Raw genomic sequence first — 21,315 nt, 5'->3', positions numbered from 1 at the left:
TATCTATTGTATTCATTTCTTAGATGTTTCTAAGTAAAGCATATACTTTAAAAGTGTTACAATTCAATATTATATTGTTTGAGTGAAATGTAGGAAACTTCAACTAAATAGATTTTATTAAACCTTTTACTAGCCAAGTTAAAATTACTTTATTTTCTTTGTTACTTTCACTTAACTTAGTTAAGTAGAGTTTACTTAAAGCTGCAGTCCGCAGTTTTTCCTCTTTGTCGCCATCTCTGTTCGGAATCTGCAATTGCAGTCATTCGCGGAATTATCAACTTTACGTGAGTTGTGCCTCGACACGGCACAGCGCGGATGAATCCAATGTTTGAGGAGAGTGTGCAGCTGTCAGTCACCGCGCCGGTGTGGATACTGTCATTCGGAATCACAGATTATACTTTTTGGAAGTATGACCAACATAAGAATTTTCACCAGAAAATATCATCTGAACAAGTAAGTAACATCCATTTTTGTTCTGACCAACTAAGGGGAAAAAAAGCATTGCAGTAAATCATGCTGATTAAATCTAACGATCGCTTATCATATCATGTCAAACCGTGCAAATTATACTTTGTTGTCAAATTGTTAATGTTAACAACATCAGCATTGCGACAATCCCATCCGATATTAATAATATACTTATATAATATAATATTAATATATATACAGGTCCTTCTAAAAAAATTAGCATATTGTGATAAAGTTAATTATTTTCCATAATGTAATGATAAAAATTAAACTTTCATATATTTTAGATTCATTGCACACCAACTGAAATATTTCAGGTCTTTTATTGTTTTAATACTGACGATTTTGGCATAAAGCTCATGAAAACGTCTCGGTTACGGATGTAACCCTCGTTCCCTGAGTAGGGAACGGAGACGTTCCGTCGGATGACGACGAATGGGGGTTTCGCTTAGAAAGCCTATCGACTTCGAGTATACAAAACGAGCCAATGGCAAACAAATGCCATGGGTCTGCGGAATTTGCATGGCGCAACTCCGCCCCACCTCGTGGGGATAAAAGGAGAAAGCCGGCAATATGCAGATATGTTTCTTCGCTGAGGAGCCAAGACTGAACTCGGCTGTTCCAGCGGTACAGCGGAAGTGGCAGGCAGACGGAACGTCTCCATTCCCTACTCAGGGAACGAGGGTTACATCCGTAACCGAGACGTTCCCTTTCGTTGTCACTCCGAGTTCCGTCGGATGACGACGAATGGGGATACCAGTCTAATCACGCCACTTCTCAGCTGTCTTCCAGTGCCCTGCGTAAATCTGAGATCCCTGTCGTGAGACTAGCACGGACGAAGGACTCCTATTTAACACAGGAATACCAAGGTACACTGGGGAGCATATCCCAGATCTTTTAGGGAAGTATGCAATTACTGCCAACCCAGAGGGGGGGACTTAAGAATACACATATGACCCGAGGGATGCATATGGGGAATCACTGGGGTGTCCAGCCGCAGGTGGAATATTTCAACCCCAGGGGTGGCAAGGTGGCTTGCCGAGGGAAAGACACGTGCTCAAAGAGGCTTACAGTGGAAATACACATGTGGGGGTAGCTCAGAGGAGGTACCATGCACACGGAAGGCACCTAGCCGACGCGCAGGCAATAGACGCTGGCGCCAGCGTCAGCAGTGCTGGAGGAGCTCAGGGCTTTCGGGAAAGCTCACCTGAGGAGAATATCGCACGTATCCAGTCCGAGGAGTGGCATGGCGAGCAAGCGAAGACACCTAACGGATCCCTTGTTAGCTTGAAAAAGACAGTACACGGGAGGAGACTGGCTCCACTCGGAGATTGTAAAATCTGGCGAATGTGTTAGGTGTCGCCCAGCCTGCAGCTCTGCAGATGTCTGTTAGCGAGGCGCCATGCGCTAAAGCCCAAGAGGACGCGACACTCCGGGTGGAGTGGGCGGTCACACCAAGGGGGCACGGTCGACCTTGCTGCTGGTATGCCAAAGCAATGGCGTCCACTATCCAGTGAGACAACCTTTGCTTGGAGAGAGCCTTTCCCTTCAGCTTCCCACCATAACAGACAAAGAGCTGGTCTGAGGTCCTGAAACACTGCGTTCTGTCTACATAGATGCGAAGAGCACGTACTGGACAGAGCAGTGCCAAGGCTGGGTCTGCCTCCTCCGGGGGCAGCGCTTGCAGGTTCACCACCTGGTCCCGGAAGGGAGTGGTAGGAACCTTGGGCACATATCCAGGCCGGGGTCTCAGGATCACGTGAGAGTCACCCGGCCCGAATTCCAAGCACGCTTCGTCAACGGAGAATGCATGCAGGTCCCCTACCCTCTTGATGGAGGCCAATGCAGTCAGAAGCGCTGTCTTCATTGACAGGAAGTTAAGCTCGACTGACTGCAAAGGCTCAAAGGGAGCGCTGCGCAGGGCAGTTAAGACCACTGCGAGGTCCCAAGAGGGTACGAGAGGAGGGCGAGGAGGATTCAGTCTCCTCGCTCCCCTCAGGAACCTGATGATCAGGTCATGCTTCCCCACAGACTTACCTTCTATCGGGTCATGATGTGCGGCAATAGCGGCGACATAGACCTTGAGGGTGGAGGGAGACAGCCTTCGTTCCAACCCCTCTTGAAGAAAGGAAAGCAGGACACTGACCGAACATCTCCGGGGGTCTTCTCGGTGAGAAGAGCACCAGTTGACGAAGAGGTTCCACTTCAACGCATAGACGTGTCTCGTGGACGACGCTCTAGCGGAAGTGATGGTAGCCACCACCGCTGGTGGTAGGGTACTCAAACCTGCCTCGTCCCGTCCAGGAGCCACACGTGGAGGTTCCAAAAATCGGGACGAGGGTGCCATAGGGTGCCCCGTCCCTGAGAAAGGAGGTCCTTCCTCAGAGGAATTGGCCAAGGAGGTGCTGTCGCGAGGAGTATGAGTTCGGATAACCAGGTCCGGGTGGGCCAGTACGGCGCGACCAGAGTGACCTGCTCCTCGTCCTCCCTGACCTTGCGCAGGAATTGCGCAAGAAGGCTCACTGGGGGAAACGCATATTTGCGGCCCTGCGGCCAGCTGTGCGCCAGTGCATCCGTGCCGAGCGTGCCCTCGGTCAGGGAATAATACAGGGCGCAATGGGTCGAGTCGTGAGAGGCAAACAGATCTATCTGTGCGTCCCCGAACTGGTCCCAAATCAGCTGAACCGACTGGGGATGGAGTCGCCAATCTCCCGGGAGGGGCTGAGAGCTCGTCGGCTGCACAGTTCAGGGCTCCGGGGATATAAATGGCACGAAGCGACCTCAGATGCTTCTGACTCCATAAGAGGAGGTGGCAGGCGAGTTGCGACATACGGCGGGAGCGCAGACCACCTTGACGGATGATGTACGCTACGGTCGCGGTATTGTCTGAACGGACTAGTACATGCTGGTCCCTGAGCACGGCTCGGAAGCGGCGCAGGGCGAGCGGTACAGCCAGCAACTCGAGGCAATTGACGTGCCATAGGCGGTGGGGTCCTGTCCAGGAGCCCGCGGCAGCACGTCCATTGCACATGGCACCCCAGCCCGTGGTAGAGGCATCTGTCGTTACAACAATATGCCGGGAAGCTCGTTCCAGGGGCACTCCGGGCCGTAGAAAACTGAGGTTCGACCACGGGGTGAAGGTCTGACGGCAGGTCGGAGTAACTGGTACTCGGAGAGTGCCGTGTTGCCATGCCCACCTCTGGACTCGGTCGCGAAGCCAAAGCTGAAGCGGTCTCATATGAAGTAATCCGAGCGGTGTTGCCACGGCTGCGGATGCCATATGCCACAGGAGCCTCTGAAAAAGTTTTAGTGGAACCGCACTCTTGAACTGTCTCAGGCAAGTCAGCAGTGACTGCGCGCGCTCGCTCGTAAGCTGCGCGGACATGGCGACCGAGTCGATCTCCATACCGAGAAAAGAGATCCTCTGCACGGGGCAAAGTTTGCTCCTCTCCCAGTTGACCCGAAGGCCCAGACGGGCTACATGGCGGAGCACCAAGTCCCTGTGTTCGCAGAGCTGATCTCGAGAGTGAGCTAGAATTAGCCAGTCGTCGAGGTAGTTCAGAATGCGAACCCCGTGTTCCCGGAGGGGAACAAGGGCTGCCTCGACGACCTTCGTGAAGACGCGAGGAGACAGGGCTAGCCCGAATGGGAGAACTGCGTACTGATATGCCTGCCCCTCGAAAGCAAACCGCAGGAACGGTCTGTGTCGAGGGAGGATGGAGACATGAAAGTAGGCGTCCTTCAGGTCGATCGCTGCAAACCAATCCTGGTGCCGCACACATTCGAAAACGCGTTTGGCGGTGAGCATCTTGAACGGCAGCCTGTGAAGGGAGCGGTTCAGAACGCGCAGGTCCAGGATTGGCCGTAACCCACCGGTTTTCTTCGGGACAATGAAATACGGGCTGTAGAAGCCGGTCTTCATTTCGGCTGGAGGGACAGTCTCGATCGCACCCTTCGCCAGCAGGGTAGCAACCTCCGCTCTCATGATAGGGGCATTGCCACCGACCATAGTGGAGCGGACTCCCCTGAAGCGGGGAGGAGACCGCGCGAACTGAATCGCGTAGCCGAGCCTGATCATTCGTGCGACCCAGCGGGACAGGTTGGGAAGCTCTAGCCAGGCTCCCAAGGACTGAACCAGCGGGGTCATGCGAACCACAGACTTCCCGTCGGTGGGGCAGCGAGGCGGTATGGCTGACCCAGATGTGGACGGCATAGCGGCCCGGTGTGAGGGTACAGCCATAGACCGCGTCCTGACAGAGGAGACCAGGGAAGGACGAACGTTCCACGGGGGTCTGCTCTGCCAGGGGTCTGGCGACAGAGGAGGATGAGAGCGGCACGGTCCGGGGACGGCGCGCACTGTCATCCGGCTCTGGGACAGAGGAGGACGAGGGGTGCACGGCCCGGGGGCGGCGCACCGTGTCGTCCGAGAACTCTGTGTGCTTAGAGATGGGAAGTCAGCTCTCTGGAAAAAGAGGTTCTCCCCCGGCCCTCCACCGGGGAAAGGAGTGGCCCTGCAACCACCTCCTGGAGAACTGCAACCCATCTCTGAGCTGCCCGTAACGGGAGCGCCGCTTTGCCTGGCATTTGGCAGGCTGCGGGGCTGGTACGGGCTGGGGCGCTTTCCTGCGACCACCTCCACGGCGCGGCCCGGAGCTGCTGGGGCCGGGCAGGAGGGGGCGAAAGTCGCAGGAGGGCGCGTTCGGCGGCAAGCTGACTGAGGCGTCTGAGCCGGCGGCAGCAGCTGGCCGCGGGGTCAGAACGTGTTTGGTAGCCTCAGTCTGCTTCTGGGCGGCCGAGAACTGTTGGGCAGAGTCCTTGGCCGCGCCGCCGAAGGGCCAGCCTGGGATATGGGGGAGTTGAGGAAGCGGGTTCGCTCAGCCTCGCGCATATCAACCAGGTTAACCCAGAAATGTCTGACCACACAAGTGGACATCGCCTGACCCAGGGAGCGTGCGGTCACCTTCGTCACTCGTAGAGCGAGGTCGGTGGCGGCAGGCAGTCTCTTAGATGAGCCCTGAATCAGCCCTACCCTCGTGCATGTCATTGAGCACCCCGAAGGATGGCAATAACATGCAGTGAGACGGCAGCCTGTCCGCTGCTCTATAGGTCTTTGCCACCGGAGTAGACAAAAAACCTACAGGCATTGGAGGGGTGCTTAGGGTCGCCACGCCAGGTGGAGGCGCTGTGGGGGCACAGATGTGCTGCCACAGAACACTCCACGGGGGGAACCCCAGTGTACCCATGGCCACGGCCTCTCGAGGGCAGAGAAGGTGGAAGAGGCTGCTGAGCAGTCGCGAAAGTCAAAGGAGACTCTCACGATCTCATGACCTCTTCATGCACATCCGGGTAGAAAGGATTTTGGGTTTGCCTCCCCAAAACCAATCATCAGCCTTGAGTGCTCGAGACATGGCAGAGTAATCCACACATGCCCGACACTCGCGGCGGCCCGGGAAGCATAGCTGTCAACTCTGGATCAGACTCGCTATGTTGCACACCCGAGAGTGGCAACATAGACGAGCCCTCACTTCCAAAGGACTCCAGCTCACCTTGTGACGCGGCGATAGACATGATTTCATCAGCCGGGGAACTGAATGAGATGCCGGCCCGCCGGCGTCCTCTGGACGCGGCTCTGACCAGCAAACTCATTCAGAACCGCGCGGGTTGCAATGTTAAAGAGAGGGGTGTGGACCACGGATATTAATCGGCGGTTTAGTTCCACACCAGCCATCTCAGGTCACCCTGGCCACCAGCCAAAGTATTCTCTCACGTGGAGAAAAATAGATCGGGGTGTGGATGAGGGGACTCTCACTCAGTTGAGCTCATTGAGTCTTGACCGTCATTGCGATGGTCATGTTCCCCGTAGAGAACGTGACGCATCCGCGAGCGCTGTTCGACCGTGATCGAAGCCCAAACACGTCAAAACAGCGCTCGTGCCCATCAGCTGAATCTATCAGACTACCGCACTCAGAAATGCACGGGCAGATCGTCTTTAAAAAGACGCGCCGCGTGCACACTCTTTTTGTGTGAGAAAAGCTTGCAGCAGTGGTGAAGCGCCCAGGGAGAAGCACACAGCTGTTCAGATCAGCAGGCAGGAATGTGAAACTCGCTGGAACACGCCATCACACCAACACCGACTGGAAGCTGCTCGTCTTGAAGATTCTCGAAGATAGTCAGAGAATAGACTGCAGGAGTGAAGAGAACATCTTGGCTCCGAAGCAAAAACATATCTGCATATTGCCGGCTTTCTCCTTTTATCCCCACGAGGTGGGGCGGAGTTGCGCCATGCATATTCCGCAGACCCATGGCATTTGTTTGCCATTGGCTCGTTTTGTATACTCGAAGTCGATAGGCTTTCTAAGCGAAACCCCCATTCGTCGTCATCCGACGGAACTCGGAGTGACAACGAAAGGGAACCCAAAATTCCTGTCTAAAAAAATTAGCATATTTCATCCGACCAATAAAATAAGTGTTTTTAATAAATAAAAAAAAGTCAACCTTCAAATAATTATGTTCAGTTATGCACTCAATAGTCAATACTTGGTCGGGAATACTTTTGCAGAAATGACTGCTTCAATGCGGCTGTGGCACTGCTGAGGTGTTATGGAGGCCCAGGATGCTTCGATAGCTGCCTTAAGCTCATCCAGAGTGTTGGGTCTTACGTCTCTCAACTTTCTCTTCACAATATCCCACAGATTCTCTATGGGGTTCAGGTCAGGAGAGTTGGCAGGCCAGTTGAGGACAGTAATACCATGGTCAGTAAACCATTTACCAGTGGTTTTGGCACTGTGAGCAGGTGCCAGGTCGTGCCGAAAAATTAAATCTTCATCTCCATAAAGCTTTTCAGCAGATGGAAGCATGAAGTGCTCCAAAATCTCCTGATAGCTAGCTGCATTGACCCTGCCCTTGATAAAACACGGAGCACCAACACCAGCAGCTGACATGGCACCCCAGACCATCACTGACTGTGGGTACTTGACACTGGACTTCTGGCATTTTGGCATCTCCTTCTCCCCAGTCTTCCTCCAGACTCTGGCACCTTGATTTCCGAATGACATGCAAAATTGAGCAGCAGTCCAGTGCTGCTTCTCTGTAGCCCAGGTCAGGCGCTTCTGCCGCTGTTTCTGGTTCAAAAGTGGCTTGACCTGGGGAATGCGGCACCTGTAGCCCATTTCCTGCACATGCCTGTGCACGGTGGCTCTGGATGTTTCTACTCCAGACTCAGTCCACTGCTTCTGCAGGTCCCCCAAGCTCTGGAATCGGTCCTTCTCCACAATCTTCCTTCCTTCCAATCTTCCTCAGGGTCCGGTCACCTCTTCTCGTTGTGCAGCGTTTTTTGCCACACTTTTTCCTTCCCACAGACCTCCCACTGAGGTGCCTTGATACAGCACTCTGGGAACAGCCTATTTGTTCAGAAATTTCTTTCTGTCTTACCCTCTTGCTTGAGGGTGTCAATGATGGCCTTCTGGACAGCAGTCAGGTCGGCAGTCTTACCCATGATTGCGGTTTTGAGTAATGAAACAGGCTGGGAGTTTTTAAAAGCCTCAGGAATCTTTTGCAGGTGTTTAGAGTTAATTAGTTGATTCAGATGATTAGGTTAATAGCTCGTTTAGAGACCCTTTTCATGATATGCTAATTTTTTGAGACAGGAATTTGGGGTTTTCATTAACTGTATGCCAAAATCATCAGTATTAAAACAATAAAAGACCTGAAATATTTCAGTTGGTGTGCAATGAATCTAAAATATATGAAAGTTTCATTTTTATCATTACATTATGGAAAATAATTAACTTTATCACAATATGCTAATTTTTTTAGAAGGACCTGTAATATACTTGTTTTCGCATGGGCCGGTTGCAGTCTCTTTTTCCAAACTCTCAGTCCAAATTCTTTTGCATTTTACAACGGGTGAATCTGTTGTTACTGGTGATTGTCGTTTCAACCTTTCTGGATCCGCCATCAAATACGTTTAATTATATCAAGTGTTGTGAGAAAAGGCTATAAATCTCCACCTCCAACATCCTCACACGCAATATAGTCTTCTAGCCGAGACTCCTTCTTTATGTGTACAGATGTGACGTAATGACGCAAAGACATGCTCGAATCTCCCGCGGAAATCCACCAGTACCACTGGACTTAAAAACATTATTACAAGCTTACCGTTTTGAATCGAGCTAAGGCAAGCAGATAGTTTTGAACACTGGCTGGTTATGTACTTGCTCAAATTTTGAACCCAAAAAAGTTAAGGACTGGAGCTTTAATATGTGAAATTTACTTACAAAATATGCGTGCAAAAAGAAAATTTAAGTACATTTTACTTATTGTTTTTTTTCAGTGTTGTCTGAGGTTTTTTAAATTTTTTTATTGACTTTCAATCATTTGGTGTTTTTTTAGTGAATGTATCAAGTCAGGTCTCAAGTGCACACTGGTGTCACAGCATCATTAACTATCAACATGATCCACTAATCCTTGAAAACCAGAAAATGTCAAAGACAATACTAATTGTCTTTTTTGCCATTTTTAATGCAATGACTAATGCAATGACAGTCATTGTCACATTTCTAAGTTACTATAATGTTGTGGGTCTGTGTATCTTAACCTGCACTAACAGTACTCTGATTTCTCTTTATATTGAACTCTCAGCAGCACAACAGCTGCAAAACTACTTCAATACCACACCAGACATTCCAAGCCTTAGTCATGCTACACAGTGCAGTTCACTGCATTTTCCCATCTACACCCCATTTTATGTGGTGCTTTTAGCTTTTTTCATTAGATTTTTAAGCTAATTATCAAGCAGGTCTCAACTAGTTTTATTAACAAGCTGTTTAATATGTATAAATGTGTTTTATTTTTTTAACATGTACTGTATGTATATGTGGAAAAATGTGTATATGGTGTAACCGTAACGGGTTAATCAATGTCAATTAAGCGTATTTTTTATTAATATAATGCAAAATCAGAACCAATGGTTTTGTAGTCAAAATATATACCATGATATATGCTTAAAATTATAATTATAATATTATATATATATTTTGTGTGTGGTGGTGGTGGGGTGGTATAGCAATAGCAAAACGTGTAATGAGCAATATATTTTTACAGCAGTTAATAAAAATGTTCATATTCATGTTAGTTCACAGTGCATTAGCTAATGTTAATAGATACAACTTTGGATCTTAAAATGTATAAGTAAATGTTGAGATAAAATGCTGTAGAAGTGCAGTTCATTGTTACTTCATGTTAACTGTAGTTAACGTTAACAAATGAAAACTTATTGTAAAGTGTTACCTTGGTTTTTAACGTTTTTGAAAGAAGGCCCTTGTGGCTGCATTTATTTGATCAGGAATACATTAAAAACAGTAATATTGTGAAATATTGTTGTAATAAAAAATAATATGAAATATCTTAAAATGTAATTTATTCATGTGATGGCAAAGCTGATTTTTCAGCATCATTACTCCAGTCTTCAGTGTCACATGATCCTTCAGAAATCATTCAGTTAATATTGTGCTGCTTCAAATTGTTGTGGAAACCATATAACATTTTTCAGTATTATTTGATTTTTTTTTTATCAATTTAATGTATCCTTGCTGAATAAAAGTATTAATTTCTTTAAAAAACAACTTTTGAATAGTAATATATTACATTAAATAAATTGAGATTTGTTTCCAAATTACATTTTTTAATAGTGAGGTGAAACACGACCATGACTTTTCTTCATAGCTTTTGGTCATTTAAAAAACCCACAATGGATACAAAAATATGTTGAGTTCTAGTCATCCAGGCACAAAGAAGAACCACTAAATAAATATTAGCAAAGCAAGGATCATCCTTGTTGGACTCTCAACGTAAAAAAAATGATGGCAATAACATGGTACAGTGATGACATCTTAGGGTAACAACATGGTACTGTTTCAACACCATATTCATTTACCATAAAATTTACATGGTAAAAGGTACTTTTTCATCATTCAAATTTGTATCATGGTATTTTCCAAAGAACCATAATACTAACATGATAATTCCTCTCTAATTGTCTGTACTATCTAAATTGAGCATACTGAATCCCTCTTAACTGAGCCGGAGAATCATAATCTAATACATGAGAGTTGCACAGACTCAAAGCAACACTATTAGCTTTAATTTGTCCAATTTCTATGAGGAAGGTCCTTTCTGTGAAAGGAACATGATGTCGCTGTCTTCTATTGCCATGGTGACAGCGACAGCGATCAGTTAGAAGGGATGCTCATTTTGGAAGCTCTTCGATGATCACCCTGGATACAGAGTTCCATCCTGTAGATGCGTCACCACGAGGGTAGTCGGCACAAGTGCCCACCCATATCCCAACATCCACCAGACCAGCCTGGATCCCATCACAGAGCCCCTCGACTGGCAGAAAAAACACAAGCAGTAGCGCTCGTCAATACTGTATAATGGAATATTGTGTTGTTACAGAGGCAGACACAAATTTCTAATTTTTTTGTCATTAGTATTTATTTTTAATATTAATAAATTAAATAAGCATAATAATTAAACATACTATTAAAACTAATTATAAACACACACAAACACATACTGTATAGCACAAACAATTATTTAAGGAAAAAACTTTCTTGAACTTACTAAAGAATAGATATTTTTGAAGTATTTTAACAAGTCACAATTTTTTTATTAAAATCACAGGTTAATTAGTGCTGTCAGTTATTTATAAATAATGAAAATCACAATTTGTATATATCCATCCAAACAGTTTTTAATTGGGATTAGAGAGAATTTTAAAAAGTTAAAAAAAATTTTTTTTTTTTTTGTGATGTCTGTTAGGGCATATATTTCACTGGAATTGTGTGTGTGTGTGTGTGTGTGTGTGCTATATATACAGATAAGATCAGTCAGTGGATGCTGAGATGTGAGCTGGTGAGAAACCACAAAGAGCTCTCAAATTCCTCTGGTCTCTCTGTAATTGCAGCATAGATGGTTACGAAAACTGCCAAACTGCCTTCGACAACACAAAAGAATACTCAAAGGAATCCATGTGACAAAGAAATCTGCATGAGAGTCTTTTTCTGCGTTCAAAAATATGAAATGTGTACAATAGTGGATTATGGTTATGAAAGAATGGTATTTCAAACAGAATAGTTTTTTTTAAACGGTTTGTGATTGTTAGAAAGTGCCAGTCATGTGATTAATGAACGTGGATGAATTGAGTTTTAAATAAACAAATTCTTGTAAATACACAATATATGTGGAGTGTATATTTTAATGCAATGTATATTTTGGTGGTGTAGAGTCCATATTATGTTTGCAATGTGCCATATTTTGGAAACCACAAAGCCATAAATAGATGTGAAATGTATCTGCATAATTGCAGAGTGTCTGAATCACACATGAATCCATAAACAAGTATAATGGTTAAAAATATTTTTATAACATCAAGCTTTTTATTTTAGAATATATGGGAATGAATGAATATATGTATATTTAAGTAGTTAATTAGAAGATCCAAGCGAATAAGTTTGAAATATGTTAATTTTATTGGCAACATTTTACAATATTTCTAATGCACAGATACATTTTAACATGTTAAGTTTCTTTTTAAGTGTCTAAGCAGTGTTTATCTTATTTGTCTATGTAAAATTTGTATCATTTTTGCAATTTACTGACTTAAACAAAAACAAAAAAATGACCTTATCTTGCAGATCAGATAAAACATAAAGGATGCAGATAGTTTGTAAATGATACCTGTGGACGTCCTGTGTATATTTATGGTGGAGTTGAGTTCAGGACTGCCCTGGTCCAGGTAAATGATGGATTCTATGGGTAACGGTCCAGTGCATTCTGCCCCATTAAAGGTGAAGTACCAGCGCTGACAGCAGGCCGTCTTACACTTAAGCCTGAGCGAACCGCTGAACAGCACACGCAGAGCACTGTCTGGACGCTGCTTGGTGAATGTGCACTCCTGTGACAGAGAAATCAAGACATTTTCCATTGTTAAATCGCTGAATGAATGTCTGAAGAGGCAACCTATATGTCTATAGTATAATATATGTTATAGACTATTTTGGGTTGGCAACAATAGAGTGCTGCTGCTGCATGTATTAATGTAGGCTAAATCTCAGAAACAAATTTCATTTTACCACTTCCTGTTCCGGCGCCTTGAAGTCAATGGGTTTTTTGAATGGATTTTTGGTAAAATGCCTGAAATGAGGTCTGTGTTTAATCCAAACTCAACATATTTTCACATGTTAGTCCATGACATAAAATACATCAGTAACACACCACTTGTCATTTTTTAAAGCTTTTACTTGTCTCGATAAAGGCAGTTGCTAACAAGTGTCTAAATGGGACTACAGAGGTTGTCTGAGACATTAAACATCCTCATGCCAGTCTGCTTTCACAGCCTTATGATGTTTATTATATGTTTATGCAAACTATTCTAACTCAAACTCTCAGAGAAATTGTTTTTAAAGAAAGTCTGAAAGAACTGTCGGAAGCTTAGTGATGGTGACGCTGAAGTCATGCGAATGTAGCGTGCTTTGTTTATAGGCTACATTTTACTTTTAACTTCTGGTGATTGTATTTCAAAAATGTGTTCATTTGTGAAGATTATCTTGATGAACAAATTGTGTAAGAATCATAAACTTTTGTTGGTCACATTACTTATTTTCTGCAATAATCCAAAAGCCAATGAAAAAAATCCTATTGGGTTTTTGTTAGGGATGAGCTTGTCAACCACATCCCTTTTTCATGGACATCAGTGCATGGAAAGTTTGCAGTTCAGTCGGATGTCAATGGCAAAGAAAGTAAAACGAGGCATGTATTATTAATGTTAACTGGCGGTAGAGAGAGCGAGAGAGCGAGAGAGAGCACTTCTATTGCAGGTTGGAAACGATTGGATCCCTACATTATTATAGGACGTTTGCAGTTCAAGAAGTTTCATGAACGCAAACATCCGTACCGTAGCGCGCGCCCCGAAAACACGGGTCTCAGACAGCGCGCGAATACTGAATTGAATTCTCTTTCACGTCTTGTGCTTGGTACGGACAAATTCACATAAAATGATATAAAATCCCCCGTCTTGGCGAGTATCCTAATAAACATAGTCGGTTACATCTCAACTGCACGTAGACAGTATGCATATTGTACCCGTGCATTAAAGACCCAATCCGATGAAAATAATGTTTTTCTAGGTGTTAACATGTTCTTGTGGCATTTTTCTGATGTTAGAGGACATATCTTGAGAAAAATAAGCTCAAAGTTGTATTTCTGAGTATTTCTACATTCAAATGGCTGTGAATCAGTAGCAGACGCTAAAATGCCGGCTAAAATAGACTGGAGTTGTGACGTAGTAACTCCACTGGGCGTCTCCACACGCGACGTCTTGGAGTGAAATAATGATCGGTGATCGGTGATGACTTTGATTAACTTCGGATAATAATAATTAACGTGTATATAATACTGTTGCCCCACCGGTATTGGGGGTGTAAGCTAGCGGGAGAGACAGAGCTCTCAGCAACGGGCAGGGGGAGGGTCGTCTCCGTGCCAACGGCTCTGCCAACGGCTCCGCCCACAACGCAGAGGCGAATTGCTAATGAGCTACTGCCGCTCTGCTGAAGCGAAGTCCCAGAAAACGGCACAGGTTTTGTGATTTTGGCTAAAAATGGCATAATCATAATTTAAAGACCACTGGGAATGTTTAAAAATAGCTCAAAATATGATCGGAGTGGGACTTTAAGTCTTACTCTTAAAGGGACAGCAGCCTAATAAACCTACAAAGAAATCACTCACTGCTCTTGACTAAATACCTTTTGTAACTTTATAAAGATCTATCTATATTTAATTTATACAGTAATGAATAAGCAGTGATATTTCTCATTTAATTACTTTGTTCTATTGAATTTATTTGTCCTATTTATAATTTGATTATTTGTTCTTCATATTTTATTACTGAATGTCTTTAGTAATGTTTTAAATTCACATTAATTAGGCTAGTAGTTTTTGCTGTATCTAAATTGGAATAGAGAATTGTGATATTTCACTGGTATCTAAACATTTGAACCACTGACCCAATCCTCAGCACTGAGTCCTGCTGAAGCAGCTCTAAATATGTGCTGTGCTATTAAATGATAGATAAAATATGATACAGCAATAGAATAGATTAATATGATTCATATTCTTTTGGTTTCTCTACCCAATACATTAAAAAATTACAAATGCAGTGAAAATACAGGTATTGGTACTCTGTATCCGCAAGCATTAAAAATGTAAGAATCGGTATCGGAGTCGTTCTGGAGAAAGTGGTATTGGTGCATCCCTAGTTTTTGTCGAGGGAACCAGGCTAATGCAAACTTACAGTTTGACCTAAACTTCATCATCACTGCAGCGCTCACGTTTAAAGCCTTACCATTGAGGTTAAAGGCGAAGTGTGTCATTTTTTTGGGATGTTAAAATGCTTCCAATCCATTTGATTTGTCAGCTGATTTCCTGAAGACTGCAAACACAGTAGCACTTTCAAAACATTGTTGTGTTTGTTTGAGCAGTCTAACATATTATCTTCTGGCTCAACCAATGGTGTGAGTTTGGGGCAGGGCTAACTGTTTGTCCAAACACAGATGTCATCCTTTTAACTTTTCATCTCCAACAAATGACGGAAGCCATTCATTTCCAGTGTATAGTAGTATGAGAGCAGCATGGAGTTCCGATCATATGCGCATGCAGAATTTTCAGGTCCAATTTGAGCTTTGGTTGTGCTAATATTTGAACTTTTGCCGCTAGACCATTTGTGACTGTCCGGTCAATGATGTATTCTCAGAACTTGAGATGAGAACTACCAATAATAAGTATAAAATAAGTATTTTTTTTATAATTATAAAAAAATTGGGTAACTCTTTACAGTAAGGTCCCATCAGTTAATGTTAGTTTTTCAAACATATTGGTTGTCATTTGTTTTTTGTTTTGTTGATATACCCATACATTCATTATTTATTCATATTACCATCGAAATGTGACATTCGTAAGCTTAAAGTTTGGCTGGCATGGCCCTGTTAGCCCCTTCTTATAGCTTTTTCACTAGCGAAGGTTTTCTGTTTATGTTATTGCAGGGCCATCAGCCAATCAGTGTTGTGATGTCATTTCCTGAGGCTCCAGAGTCATTAGTCACATACCATTTATGACTGGTTCAAAACAACATGGCAGCAAAACTGAGCACACATGAGCAAAGTACATTCAGAGAATATAAGGGAGTTGAATAGCTCTTCCTTTAAGAACATAATACTTACAGCTATTTTGCCTAGATCAATGCCGTAGTTTAATGAATTCCAAGCACACTGTTTGAAGTTAGGTTTCCAGGGATCATCAAACCTTTCTGTCACACACTCTCCCTTCTCGCCTTTAAATCCATCTCTCCCAGGGATTCCTGGTGTTCCTGGAATGCCATTTATCCCCGGGTTCCCATCCCTGCCTTGCACTCCAGGTACACCCTGCACGCATGGCTGGTACTAATGACAAAAACATGAAGAAAAGAGGTATGGAACTATTTCAGTACTTTTCAGAGTATTTTGGCTTGTTAATGAGGATGACAGTGATTCACCATGATGCACAGTCTGCTGTGGGTGGGAGAGAACCATGAACCGTTCTTGAAGACGGATACATTTGTGCCGAAATGGCAAAAACAATGAAAACATAAAATTGGATGAAGAACTTGTGTTAAATCCCCTGACCACAGTCACAGCCTGTTCACTTGATTCAAAGGGATAGTTCACCCAAAAATACTCAACCTCAAGTTGTTCCAAACCTGTATGAATTTCTTTCTTCTGCTGAACACAAAAGAAGATAATTATTTTAAAGAGAAAGACTGTAACCAAACAGTTGATGGGCCCCATTGACTTCCGTAGTTTTTTTTTTTTTTTGCATAGGCCTACTATAGAAGTCATTGGGGCCCATCAACTGTTTGGTTACCAACATTTATCTTCTATTGTGTCATACAGGTTTAGAACAACTTGAGTGTGAGTAAATTATGACAGAATTTTGATAGAAAATAAAGTGCAGTTTTTATTATAGTGGTGAAGTGGACTCTGCTATGCTTATACATTTTGAATTATATTTAAAACAATATCTTTATCATTGGTTATCGTCCTTGGTTTGAACTGGCCTTTAGTCTTTGTCAGATTTCTTGAGTTTTCATCCAGTGAGTAAATTTAATCCACTTTCTTGGGGGTTTTCAATAATGACAGTTCTCTATTGCCTTGCAGTGGTTTTACAGACCAAGGGCATCTCTCTGAGGTTTTATGGAATCATACCCATATGTATAAACACCAGAGGGACATAATAAATCCAAATGAGTCTTAGTGGTGTGGTTTGTTTGCATCCGCTGATAAGAATGTGCAAAGTTTTTTGTTTGGTTAGATATTACTCGCTTGCGTTTTAAAGTTAGCCAACCAAAAGCATTTCAAAATTCACCAAGAAGTGTACTAAATGCAAAGGTCATCTTGATCACACTTGGCCATTGTGGAAATGAACATAATTTCAATTTAAGCATCTGTCACCACTTTACCAAAGTTTCTGCTCCAGTGAGCAGCTGAATGAATCAGATTAAACTAAATTAATTGAGTGGAACTCTTACCAGTGAATAAAGATAGGTGGATCTTGATTTTCATTTATTTATTTATTTATTCATTCATTCATTACATTTTGGATTGTTCAGTTCAGCAATCACGGTATTCAGTATATTGTTATCACTGTTTTATTATATTATTATTATTATTATCATCATCTTATTATTAATTTGACTTTATTTATTTGCATATAGCCAAATAAATTTGACTTGAAAGGTTTGTGTGTGGTTTGCATACTATTGTTGGTCCATTTTACCACGTTATACATATTTTCATTCATTCAATAGATTAAACTGTGTTCACGAAATAAATCTACCGCATGTAGAATTTTCTATAAAGAGTTACTTGAGGGTATGGCCATAGGCTAGTCAGAATTTTCTATTCTATTTGTTTCAATCAAACAGTTAAAAAAGCTGGTTCTTTAGAGACGATTTTTTCAACCGTTGATGTTTAATTACCGTCCGACAATAATTTTAGATTAGTTTAGGTCTACACATCATGCGTAAGCTCTTGCGTTGTTTATGGTTACAACACATCAACCAATTCTGGCTCCCATTCAAAGTTTTTGGCTAGTTAGCGATTCGAACATCACTACAAGCCAGCAGCAACATTGCGTCGGCCCAGATCCGGACCACATAGGCTACATGTGGATTCCATGCGTACCAGATGTGGGCCGGATCTGGGCCAACACTATGTTACTGTCTGGGAAGCCATTGTTAACACACCAATTGACAAACAGTGGGGCTTTGTGTGTGTGTGTGTGTGTGTGTGTGTGTGTGTGTGTGTGTGTGTGTGTGTGTGTGTGTGTGTGTGTGTGTAGGTTTATATTACATTTCGGGGACCAAATGAAAAACCTGAGATCACCTACATTGTGAGGAAATGGATTAATAAACATACTAAATCATATTTTTTTGAAAATGCAGAAGGTTTTCTGTGATGTGTAGGGCTAGGGAATAGAAAATACAGTTTGCAAAGTAAATCATTACGCCTGTGGCGAGTCCCCACAAATTTAGCGAAACCGAGTATGTGTCTCTGTGTGTGTGTGTGTGTGTGTGTGTGTTAGAGCAAAAAAAAAGCAACACAATACTAAAATTATTTAATTATTAACCTATTCCCTGAATCCATAAGAGGCTGAATTCTGCCTTTCCCCTATAGCTAAACTTTTATTGAAATTTTCAATCAAACGTAATCAAACTAATCATACGTAACGGAGAACAGAAAATCAAATTACAGGGGAAAAAAGCCACTTTAACAAGGGCATAATTTAGTCTTTTATCCAAATGAAGTCTACTTCCATCTTTCCGAATCAGCCTGACTATCTCAAACACATTTGAAAAATTACAAGAAGGGGACAATAAAATACTTATCATCTGGTACGATGCATCTTCCCTATCTTTGACCTGGGTTTGCATTTTAACATTTCTTTAAAACGTATCTTAGCCTACCTTGTCAGTAAACTCCGCGTCTCTTTGCCGGGTGCTCCTTTCTTTAGCCTTTTCGGCGAAACAGAATGGCAAAGTTATCCAAAAGCAAATGAGAAGCTGAGGCAGTATTTTAACCATCATTGCTAAACTCCAGAGGTTTACAGCGTACGCGCGCCTGCTCTGATCCAACTGTTGCCAACTAATAACTTTTTCTAAGAGAAGGAGACTATTCTGTCTTCCTGCAGGGGGCGCGTGACAACGAAGGAAGATCTATAGACCAGTGTTCAAACTTCGGGACGTGTATCATTGAAGGTAGATATGTAGGCTATACTTAGATTTCGAGGATTAATAACTGATACATAAATTAAAATCCGCCCAATAATCTGTTTTATGCATTGCTTCACCGTCTAATCACAAACGACTGTGATTGATCCTTCCAGATCAGCGATGAGAAAACTAACATGTACCACGTGGCAACACACCTAATGATAAACTTCATCTGAGTGCAAAGCTCACTGACTCCACTCACCATTGCTCAGATGTTAAGAACAAACAGCATATTAGCCTATATTCACACTGTAGTGTGACGACAGTAGTAGGCTACTATAGGCTATCTATCACTATTTGCACGTGTGAAAACAATGTACGGTAAACAATATGCTTGGTCCACAACAACATCTACTTACACCCAGTGTAAATAGCATCCACATTTTTTTTACACTAAATGTAAATCTGACCAGTCAGAATAAGTAAATTTCTTTTCATTTGAACAGGAAGTGATTTAAAAATGTAACCTGGTTGTATCACAAAGTCATATGTAGCCTACATTCACACATGAAAGTCAAGAAGTATCAACCTAAAACCAGTACTTTACAGTTTAGTATGTTTTTGAGGTAATACAATGGCTTTGGGGTCTCTAAAGGTGACTTGTGAAACTCTTGCATATTAATCTTTTCTGATCGGCTATTATGATTTTAAATACTCTTTAAGGTGAAAAAAATGAATAGTTGTTCCTGAACAAGTAGTCTATTCATTCAGTGAGAGGCCGTATGTTTCTTTTCCTTCTCTTGACCTGGAGGCACCACAGAGACAGGAACTGAAGGGGGTCTCAGACCACAGCTGAGGTATTTCCCTGTCAACATCCCGTAAGCCCGCCTCATGCCATATGAAAACACAGACATTAGCCATATTCATAATGTTATCTGAGGAAATAGCAAACATTTGCCTCCAATAGAATTCTGTCTCAATTTAGTCTTGAGATGTGACCATTAGAGAAATTTCAGTTAAATTTCAAACTTTCACTTTCAAACCAAGCAGCTTTCTGTTGTATATCTTATGTCCTGTAACTGGTCATTATTTTAAATTTTAAGCAATAACTTTAATGCCTTTACTAGCTAATGTTATGTTGTTGTTGTTGTTAACTATAAAACTAAACCTAGCAAATACCTATAAAAACATTAAATAAAGCTGAAATAAAATATAAACATTACATGAAAAGACTTACTTAAAAACTTACAATTAAAAAACTTAAAAAGGAAGAAATGTTGCATTGCCAACTAATGTAAAATAAGTTGAAGTAGGCCTACATAGACATTTAGGGAAAAAAACATTATACAGAAACATCTTATTAAAATAAAATTAAAATGACATTTAAAAACATTTAGTGTTTTTTTAAATTAAAATTTAGCATGATTTATACATTTGTTTTCTTCATAGCAACAAAAAAATTTATCCGACAATGTAAAAAAATCCAGGTTTTATTATCCTTGTGAGGACACACACACACACACACACACACACACACACACACACACACACACACACACACACACACACACACACACACACACACACACACACACACACACACACACACACACACACACACACACACAAACACCAAAATATGGTTGAGTAGACACACACTCACAAAACAGTTTTCAAGAGCTAATATGAACATAAATGTTTTTCTATGAGTATATATCAACAATTTAACAATTTAAATGACTTAAGTAAGCTACTATAATGAGTAAGCTACTATTATATCTATTTCTACACGAATACAGAGAAAGGAACCAGTAGATGGCAGAAGCGCTTTATTATAAAACTCATCCTGTTTAAAAATGGCACACATCCACACCACTTATAAATTGCACTTTCAACGTGATAACTGTAACATCTCAGTAAGAAATCAAAAGTTAGGAGCAAAGCATACTACACCTGTACAGGCAACACTTCATTAAGACAGTACATTTTTGGGTAACACTTTAGAATACTGTTTCTTACTTACTGCATAACTAATAGGGAATTATTGAAGAACTAATAGGTAGTTCTTCATTAACTACTTCTTCACTACTGTTAACTACTAAGTAAGATGTGTTAACTAATCAGTATGTAACAGAATTTTATGACTGTGTTAAGTAACAGTAGTAAATCAATAACTAATGAATTCTGTCATACCTCCTGAAGAACTACTACTAATTATCTACTAATTAAGGTTCAGGAAAAATAATTAAGAAGTAACTAATGAACAGTCATACAAAACTACATTGAGTTGTGACCTTTCTTATTCACTAATGTTATTAATAGAAGTAGCAATTTTAACAAATACATATAATGTTAAAGTTAAATGTTTGCCTGTGTGGTTTTGTGAGTGTGTTATGTAAGAAATCAAGTAATTAATAAATAATTATTAGATAATTCTTCAGGAATGACTTAGAACCTGGAACAGTATTCTAAAGTGAAAATATAGGGAACCTCTTAATAATTAATAAAGAATTATCAAATAATTATCCAGGAATTAGGCAACTGAT

At 42.1% G+C, this 21,315-nt stretch overlaps 1 protein-coding gene across 1 annotated transcript; it reads right to left on the bottom strand.

Moving 5' to 3' along the window:
- Positions 1 to 10,587: 10,587 nt before the first annotated feature.
- On the bottom strand, positions 10,588 to 18,736 carry cthrc1a (collagen triple helix repeat containing 1a). The gene is made up of 4 exons (XM_056254637.1): positions 18,524 to 18,736; positions 15,744 to 15,962; positions 12,208 to 12,424; positions 10,588 to 10,857 (listed from the first exon to the last, which is right to left on the bottom strand). The coding sequence occupies exons 1-4, from the start codon at positions 18,641 to 18,643 to the stop codon at positions 10,715 to 10,717; spliced, it is 699 nt and encodes a 232-aa protein (XP_056110612.1). The 5' UTR covers positions 18,644 to 18,736; the 3' UTR covers positions 10,588 to 10,714.
- Between the last annotated feature and the right edge of the window lie 2,579 nt (positions 18,737 to 21,315).

Source organism: Rhinichthys klamathensis, unplaced genomic scaffold, assembly GCF_029890125.1.
Source record: "Rhinichthys klamathensis goyatoka isolate OS25496 unplaced genomic scaffold, OSU_Roscu_1.1 h1tg000111l_1, whole genome shotgun sequence".
Taxonomy (NCBI): Eukaryota; Metazoa; Chordata; class Actinopteri; order Cypriniformes; family Leuciscidae; genus Rhinichthys; species Rhinichthys klamathensis.
This window is presented reverse-complemented; position numbering and strand designations above follow the sequence as displayed.

Coding starts and splice junctions, on each gene's coding strand:
- cthrc1a (XM_056254637.1), bottom strand. CDS start 18,643: ATGATGGTTAAAATACTGCCTCAGCTTCTCATTTGCTTTTGGATAACT. Junction 15,963..18,523: donor ACGCGGAGTTTACTGACAAG/GTAGGCTAAGAT, acceptor TTTTGTCATTAG/TACCAGCCATGCGTGCAGGG. Junction 12,425..15,743: donor TTGATCTAGGCAAAATAGCT/GTAAGTATTATG, acceptor TCTCTGTCACAG/GAGTGCACATTCACCAAGCA.